This window comes from Mizuhopecten yessoensis, unplaced genomic scaffold (genome assembly GCF_002113885.1).
Source record: "Mizuhopecten yessoensis strain PY_sf001 unplaced genomic scaffold, ASM211388v2 scaffold10919, whole genome shotgun sequence".
NCBI lineage: Eukaryota > Metazoa > Mollusca > Bivalvia > Pectinida > Pectinidae > Mizuhopecten > Mizuhopecten yessoensis.
Window position 1 is genome coordinate 555,042 of NW_018408787.1, and position 9,886 is coordinate 564,927.

The 9,886-nt window shown below is 34.3% G+C and overlaps 1 protein-coding gene across 1 annotated transcript; it reads left to right on the forward strand.

Annotated features, from left to right (window-relative positions):
* Positions 1–1,442: 1,442 nt before the first annotated feature.
* Positions 1,443–5,874, forward strand: LOC110463638 (NXPE family member 3-like). The gene is made up of 4 exons (XM_021518421.1): positions 1,443–1,474; positions 2,182–2,805; positions 3,174–3,220; positions 4,929–5,874. Exons 1-4 carry the CDS (start codon positions 1,443–1,445, stop codon positions 5,729–5,731), a joined length of 1,506 nt encoding a protein of 501 aa, XP_021374096.1. The 3' UTR covers positions 5,732–5,874.
* Positions 5,875–9,886: the final 4,012 nt, after the last annotated feature.

A 9,886-nucleotide genomic window follows, 5' to 3' on the forward strand; every position in this document is an offset into this window, starting at 1 on the left:
TTCACATGGACATTTCATCCCTTTTTATTATATATATATATATATATATGTATAAGTGTGTGTGTGTGTGTGCGTACGTATTAAAAGCTTGCGAACCCATATTTTAAACTTTTTTGAACTAGTTGAAAATCGTTACTGTCAATGTCTGATTATTCAGTGACATATCGAGTTGACGTAATTCTGGAAGAGAACATGTTGAATATTACAACATCGAGACAAGTTAGTGACACATTTATGATACATGCACTACATTGCTATATGCGTGAGCTAATGAAAATGAAGTTAAAATAATAATAAAAAAAATATTAACTTCCAATTTTACGTTTTATTGTACGGTGTTTAAATCCCATTTGATAAGATAACAACCGAAAAAACAGTCATTGACTGAAATAAATATGTAAAGTTTTTAAAATTGTTATGTATTTCACCTATAACTTATGTGTATACATAAATACAACAATATTACCAGAACAACATGTTTTTTTTTTTTTTTATAAATTATCTTCTTTTATCAAATCCATTATAATTACAAAGTATTCTTCTAGCTTATTTGAATATTTTCAAAGAACCAACCATATATCTGAAATCTGAATCTGGATATTTAATTCGATGTGTCTGTTTCAGTGATAATTACTGTCGATGACAACTGTCTGTGACGCAATCTAGGGAGGTAGTGTAGTCCGGGTTGCCGTTACACGTATTCGAATCTGGGAACCCGTATACACTCCAAAGTAGGTCGACTGAAAGGCAAAGACCCGTTCTGACTGATGGTGTGGCCATGTTTCAAAACACAGCAAACAAGGTGTTTCTTGGCCTTGTGATCACCGTGATTGTCCTCGTCTTGTAAGTAGTCTTAGTTTTCCTCTTTTCACTAGTACGTAGGTTGTCATTGGTATACGTAGACTAGTGTTGAATAGGTTTGTAAGAGCAGTTAGGTATTGTTTGTATGTGGGTACGGACGTCGATACGCAAATAGATGCATGCGAGTATATCCAAAAACATCCAACATTTCAACATTGGATTTGGACAGATACAATAATCCACCGACATTCTGGAAATCACAGAAAGAGCTTCTCGGAAAATGTGTTATTTCCTCTACATTTAACCATCACAAGGACTATGAGGGTTAAATGTAGAGGAAATAACACATTTTTTTCTAAGTAATTCCTTATTTAAAGGTTAATCAAGAAATGATTAAAGATGTGAAAATACTAGACCACTAACAGCTCCTTCTGTCTCATATACTATATTATATATTTATCAACAGGTAGGTAGTTTGGCACAAGAAACAGTAGGAAGATAGTAAGGAAAGAACACACTAAGTTATTTGAACATTTGAATATAGGAATGAAGGAAGAATGGAAATATTCATTGGTCGAAATCAGAACTTTAATACATTCCATCCCCGCTTTACCCATGTTGCTTCATTGCATAGTGTCAAAATGATAGGCTTCCTTATAAACCTCAAACTAAGGTAAGTTAATCTAAGTAAGAGAACACTCCTTGTAGTTTTCTAATTTTCTATATACAAAAATGAATACTACAGGAAAAAAAGAACTGTGAGTAAATCGCGATTATCTCTGATGTTAACGCCATTCTTTCTTTTTTTTTAACTTTTCTACCCAGGATGCAGTACCTGACCGTAAGGAATGTACATATTTTCGCTTACTTCGGACAGCTGGTGAAACATGTCACTGACAGGTAATGTCCGGTCATCAGCAAGTGAAGTCAAGGTCACTAGCAGGTGGAAAAAGTCTTAAAAAGTGTTTTGAATACACACATTCGCATTAATCTATTAACCAAGTTCTTTAAAAGTCATTTTATAACGTGTTTTGCAAGTTCTCAGTTTGAAGTTGAAGTGTTTTTTAAATGCATAATTTTGATTGGTCGAATAATGAAGCTAGCAATATAATTAACACATCTGTGTATCTTCATTTTCCCGTTGTCTTTCTTTCTATGTCAAATAGGAATTAATGACACAAAATGTTTTCTCTTTCATTTGAATTTGGACAGGTACAATAATCCACCGACATTCTGGAAATCACGGCTAACAAATATTCCCCAAAAAACAACAAACACTAATGATACCATCGTGGCGTCTTTGGAAACCGGAAAAGTACGTTTTCAATACCAAAATGTTATCAAGACAGCATTAAAAACGCCAACGGCGACTATTTCCAGGAACATTCTAGATAGTTATTCCGAATATCGTCAGATACAACGTGTTGTTGATTTTAAAAATCTTTATGATCCTCGATTTTGTGTGGTAGAACTAGACGTAGACAGGAAAACAAAGACATTCACAGCAGGTACAGAACTCAGAGTGAGAGTACACCTCTATAATGGTTACAACCAGTCTCTGACTCAGGGAGGCGACTTGCTCAACATCTGGCTGAGAAATACGGACGGAAGTTCTTCTGTGGCTGGTTATGTGGATGATCATATGAACGGGACCTACACAGGTCACGTGATGGCGTTTTGGGCGGGAAATATATGTGTGAAAGTGTCCGTCACCAACACAAAGGAGGGGATCGGGTTATATACAAATTACGTGAATGTTCATGGTTCTTATAAGTTTATAAATGCGACATTCTCGGAGAAGAAGAAAAGTGAAATGACTCAATGTGCGCCAACAACGTCTGATTGGTTGAACAAAACATACGGGGGATTCTGTAATCTAACGCACGAGAATTATAACATCTCTTTATTCTGTGGGAAGCCAAAATCTGTTTCATGTAGGAATTGGGTAAAATACGGCTGGGACGATTCTTTGTATTACGACGAATACACAAGAAAAATACTCAGGTAAAGTAATTCAAAATTTAACATAGATGTTTGCTATCTATAGACGGTCAATATATCAGTCACAGGTTAGTAGATTGCAACGAAATATACGCATATAAATGTCAACCATCATAAAGTTCCTCGTTGATATTTACCTTGTGTTTTGTTTAAGGCTACAAATATATACTTAAAACAGTATAAATAATGTTGTTATTATATGTTATTATAGATAATGTATAATTCTAAGACATATCGATACAAATACCACTACATGTAACTATTACACTTCCATTAACACTGTGCGGAAATCCATTCCCCTACTCGATATTGTGCTATTTTGATGATTTTCACCGGTTATGCGTTTTATGTAAGATTTTGTTCCTGTTCAGGTATAAGGACGTGATATTGAAGCAAATCAACGTGACTATTGTTCCAAGTAAGTGTTTATCACTGATCACATTATTGTGTATTATTATTATTGTAACTTTTTTCTGTTTGGATAAATATAGCAAACACATATTTTTCCATGTTCAACTCCTTTTTGTCTTTAAATAAGCTGCCAGATGTAACCGAGTTCGTTTCTGAATGAGTCATTCTTAACAATCTGTAAAAGTATGTAATAAGCAATTGATAAAAAATATCCATTATATTCTGGAATTGTTCCAAGCCATTAAACTGTTTACTGACAGAATAATTATTCTCTTTTATTCTTTCAAATTTGTAGATTACAAAACGTGATTCATTTACACATACAACTTTTAGTATAATTATACAAAAGAGAAGAAGTTTGGTAGAATACATGATTGATTTATGGGAAACGTACATGGGCAATGCTGAATATGTATTGTTTAGATATATTTAAAGCTATTGGTTACATACAACATCGACTAACAATTGTTAATTAGATTACAAAAATAAGGCGGATAGCTTTATATACAAGGAAATAGCATGCTATTGATAATAAGAAGAGAAGAATATTGTATAATAATAATAATACTTATTTAATTGACTATATGTAAAATAGTTTGAGCATTTTGTAGATGAAATACATAAAAACCTAAATTCTTAATGTCTTGTACAGTGATTTCAAATGTTATTTTTCCACCGCGTAATGAAATAATTAATAGTCGGATTCACAATGAAGGCAGACACTGAACGAAGTATTACCTTCATTGACCACTTTGCACAAAGACTGGCCTTTCCATGTTCCGTAGTATAGGTACAGTTTAGTAGAATATGACTAGCAACATCTTTGTGTAAAACACCGCTCGACATAGATTATTAGTTTCATCACTTCGTATGGTTGCTCTTTACTTGTTACCAGTACTATGTTCACTATAAATATTGTACATACACTGCATAATTAGGATATTTTAATGTCAGTTCTTAAATATGTGTGGTGTTGAAGAGACATAGATAAGAATAATTCTGGCTTTCAACATGGACTCCTGTTCCTGAAGGACAGATGTTTTAGCTAATGCTTTCCACTAAATTTATCAAATAAGATTTATGTTTATATTAAAACCTTATCATAAAATACGTGACCAGTCGAAATAGATGGGGCGAGCCAATTGGGATTGATTTTGGTAACCAAGTTGCTCTTGGCGCTAAACTTATTTTGGTTGCTATGGCAGCCCCGGTCTATGACCTCATCTTTTTATCAGATAGAGGAAACCTAACTGGTCAATCGCCTGAAGATTAGAGAGGTGAATCAAACTACTGTATCGTGTATTAAGCGTTACCCAGCAGAAAAAAAAGATGCAAATCTTTAAATATAAATAACCCCTATGGGTGTACGAGGGTCATCACGTAGCATTTTTAGCCATTTTCATTTCATACGAACGTTAGGTTACTTATTCAATTTCTATAAATTACGAAATTACAGAATGATAACCTGTGAATTATTTATTTAATTGTTCCTATAACACAAACCTTTCTTGAGGCTTGAAGTAAATAATTTATAACTTGTACGCCAAAGCCATTAATCTTAGAAATTGTATGTATTGAGTGAAATGTCGATAACTAGAGATTGTCCTTAGTAATGAGACCTGTTCACTCTTATAAAAATATGTTGTTATGTTTTCCTTTTTTCACATTTTATCGAATTATTAACTTCATTGACTGAATACATTCACTTGTTTTAGGTTCCAAAGGTGATCTAGTCTACCCACTGCCTGATACTCCCTGCAACAGTCTGCCTCGAGTTTTAACATGGCAAAGTACTGTACCGTCTGGCTTCCTCTACAGGGGAGTGTATCACAACCTAATATGCCGCCCTACAATAGACCGAAATAGGGATAATTATCGGACGTGTCTTAAAGATAGACCTGTTATTTCGATCGGTGATTCTACAACCAGACAGTGGTTCTTCCGTCTATCGAAGTCCTTACAGATTAAGTACTCGGAAGGTTTTACAAATAATAACGCATGGCAAAAGTTTGCACATGCGTACAACACCACACTGGGTTTGGACCTGGAATGGCAACCACACGAGCTTCCCTTCCACGGGTCACCGGGGTCAGACAGAAAAAATGTTAAATCTGTAGCCTATAGGCTAGACATAATCCCGGGTAACAGTACTGCCATTGTAATCATCCACTGGTACGCCCACATCGCCAGGTGCTGTGATCACATAGCTTTACGAGAGCACGTGCGCCATGCAAAGGCGGCCATCATGAGGCTTCTTATGAGATCTCCGGATGTTCAGGTTTTCATTAAAGGTCCTCACCTCATAACATATCCCAAGGATCATAAGCCATATGCCTACATTGGTATGTTCGTGGAACAGATTTTAATTGAAGAGTTCAATGATTTACTACACAGAATTATCTACCTTGATCAGTGGGACATGTCAGTGGCAACCGAAAACGTCAATATTCATCCCGATCCACAATTGGACGATACATCACTGAACAATCTTATCAATTTTGCATGTAAATTATATTGACGCTCGTTGAATTCTTAAAATCAAATGGATACCTTGATACCGAATGGACTCATCAGTCAAGTATTATATCTATAAGCTTTATTTTCATCTCATTATATGCGTCAAATTCCTGTGATAATGTTAGGTATAATTAGATTTTCAATAGGTACAGGACAAATTCAAGATAAATAAAATAAATAAATAAAATGCAGATATATTGTGAAATAGAATAAAATTAAAATTGATATTAATTTCATTTCGAGTCATTTCATTAATTGGGTATTAATACTTTTCTTTTTTTATTTCTAATTGTATAATGTGTTATTTATTATCTATGACGTCACAGATGTTTGATATAATAATAATTCATATCGTTAACGGAGCTGTGCAATTTAAATTCTGAAGGAAGACAATCACACGTTTGAAACGTAAAGGATGTCATAACAGGTTTTTTTCTCACTTTATACTCGTTACGATAAATGGGGACGAAATTAATTTGAAACCCGCTCATTGTTTCAAACGTGAAAGAGACATATTAGGTCTTAATATACATTATATAAAATCACATTACAATATAAAACAATGTTTTTGTTATGAATGTCTATTTCAGGCTAAATCTGTTTATCGTAGGAGGAAAATATATCAGATACTGTTATGTACATGGAAATAATGCTTTATAGCGATCTTTGTCATTGAATAAACAGAAAACAAACTGAGAGCCTGATTATTGAGGAAGCTGTGGTAGTTTCAGACCTACTTGCGTTACTAGTTCACCTGGAGGAAAGGACAAACAATATATTGTTTTGGCACGACGTCGTCCGTCCATCCGTCAACGTTTTCTTTTTCAGTTATACAGGTACGATTTTGGCTCAATTCGGAATCCAATATGGCTGCTATGACACATTTTCAACTTCTTAGATGGTGCTTGACAGCGTTTGCTAGTAAAAATGACCTTGACCTGTTTTCACAAGGGTCAAATATGTAAAACTCTTCAAACAACTTTTTCTGAATTACCAAGAGGCCAAGGGTGATGATATTTTGGCAGAAATATGCTGGTATGACGGGCTATCAAGATGGTTAAACATTTTCTTGACCAACTTTCAAGGTCACAGGGTCAAATGTGCTGAAACATTTAAACAATTTCTCGAAAACAAACAGGCATTAGATGATGATATGATTTTGTGTGTAATGCACTACAGGTACAATGGCCTACTTTTAAATTTATGGATGAAGTGACATTCTCGTGTGTGAAAAGAGAACACATGACTAAGATATCAAAATATGTTACTCTACTCTCTGAAATGGGCAGTAACAGTTTCCTATTTTACATGGTTTCACAGTATCCAACTTGTTTCCTATTGAAGCTGACGTATATTGTGGTACTCGAACAACCCTGACAAAAATGTGTTATGAGACCCAAACATTTTGGTGTGGTGTTGCGCACTAAAAGTTTCACACATTACGGCTCATTGCCTATATATAATGAGTTGTTAACTAGGTTTCTATCAGAAATACGCGTGATTTTAACAATAAAAAACTTTGTGAAAAAATGTAGAACAACTTATTATAAGAGATGTTTTAGTTAACTCTGTGAGTATTTTATGGAACAAATTTAGAAATCTCACTGCATATTTTACCTAGTCTAGAATCTACTAAGAAGGCATACATGCAGAAGCTTTTATAGATGTGAGCATTTTATTGACCAATTTAGAAAGCTCACTCAATAATTTTACCTAGTTTGTGTCTTTAAAGGAATACCCGCAGAAAATGTTTTAGATGTGACAAATAGATTTATACTTTAACTTGTCAGGATCTCCACATGTTATATTGTTACTATTTATGAATACTGTATGCTCGTTGTAAATTATGTATTACTGGGCCTTATTGTAAATTGGATGTAAATCTAAATATGTAACCCTGTCTAAATAAAAGAGTTTCTTTTTATTTTTTGCTGTAATTTGTCACATTTGTTTAACAGTAGTCATGTTAAATCAAGTGAGCAATTCAGACTTACTGGCCCTTTTGATCAAATAAAGTGATAAAACGTGGTTGATTCTCATCACTGAAATGATTTCTTTGAATAGTATTGAACTTTTGTCTGTTGACACTATGGAACATTAATAGAATCATTCACCCCCTTTGGGGTGAGATAGGGGAATCTCAACCCGAGGGGGAAGATTCTTATGTTCCCAAACACGAGTCTTTGCCGAGTGTTTGGCAACTTAAGAATCTTTCCCCGAGGGTTGAGATTCCCCTATCTTACCCACAAGGGGGTGAATGATTCTTTTTCTCTTACATGTACCCTGTTTTCCCCAATGTTTATCATATACACAATGTAATGATAACGTTACATGCTAAATTCAGGGTTGACGTGACGTTGATGGATTGTTGACGTGACGTCATTGTATTGTTGCAGTGACGTCATACCATTGTTATAAATAGGGGAATCCCCCCGTCTCTGCCCTAGGGCGGAGACAGATAAATCTAGCACCGGCAAAACAGGAGATAAATCTGTCAGGTGTGGGAGAAATTGATATCTTCTTGCGTTAGTTTAGTAACAATCAATGTTCCTCTAAAGAAACGTTTGATACAGAAAACTTTCAGTATCATTCTTGGATGGATGGTCATCAAAATTGACCAGAGATATTTAATTGTTTTATGTTGAACATATGGATGATATTAATATCTTATTTAGTTAGTCTAGTAACAAAATATATGTTGTCATCTGCTTCTGTAGAAATGTTTGATAAAGAAAAATGACATTTGTTCAGTACGTATCTTAGGTGGAGGACACTCAGAATTGATGCATTTCTTTGACCTTATGTACGGGGCTAACAAAGCCTTCAGAGATAAACCACAACAGTTTATGTATAGGATATATTACAGAAATGGAATGTAACATACTGTGTTTGCAACGGTTATGTCTACAGTCGAATACTTTCTACAACTGTTTCCTAAACATGTTCGAAAATAGAAACCAGTAAATATAATAGATATTTTCATATATTAATGCATCTTTCTAACCAAAACAAGCGGTCTTGAAATAAAGGGGCTAAGTAAACAGCTGTTTAGTTATTCGCTGCTGGCACAAGTTAGTCATTAAAATGATTAAGATAAGCTGATAAGATTAATAATTCAGAATCTTCAATAACGAACTCGGTGCTGGCAGCGGTTTAGTTATTCGAAAATCGAACTTCCAATAACTAATTCGCTGCTAATTTCAGCCCCTCTAGAAATAGAATATCCTTCCTTTTGAAAACCTAACCCGCTATATTTAAAACTCATTGGCGGCATTTTTGAAGCATAGTTAACATAACGGGTCAATAATATCATCTATCAGAATGTCATGTAAAATATTTTTATTGGTATTTCTAATATAAAATCGAAAACTTACTCTAGGGCCAAATATGAACAATGGAAAAATAAAACCTGTAGACCCTCGGATAAATACAAGATTAAATATAATTTGTCTGTACCATGTATGTATAAAACAAAAATTAACCTATTTGTATAAGTTTATTTTTTTCAAAATAATAAATCGTGTCTCCAACTACACTACATCAACTTTATGTAAAATTCCTAATTGTGAAATGAAGACAATAAATGTTAAAACAAGCTTTACTTAGCGAAATCAATAACATGTTTTATGGTCAGTAGAAAAACGATGTAGTTGGTCGGGAAGCAAAAGCTGGTATTTAACCCTTTGAGTACCACAGGAATCTCGTAACATGTATTGTCATGTATTGTCATGTATTATTTGTCAAATTTTAAGTATTATTACAAAAGCTCTCCAATGGAATGATTTTAATGTTGTAAATAACGATTTTTTTCGCGTTTCATGAACCAATTTGTCCAAACTGAAAACCAGAAAACATGCATAGTAATAGTGAAATGTACTAATATGCAATCTTCATGTGCATCTGTGTCTTGCAAGACACAGCACATGTACCCCACGGAAACACATATATAGCATGCCGTACTCGCACGGCGCCACCCATTGCCCCTGACACGAGAGCAGATACTCATTCTGCTGATATGTTCGTAGATTTATATCAGGTTGTCGTTCTCCAACTGATTACTACATATGCTGTCCACGATAATCTGAATGAATGCCGTCCGGCTCAACTTTTGATTCGGATCTGTATTTTGGGAATAACATATGTAAGCATTTAACAA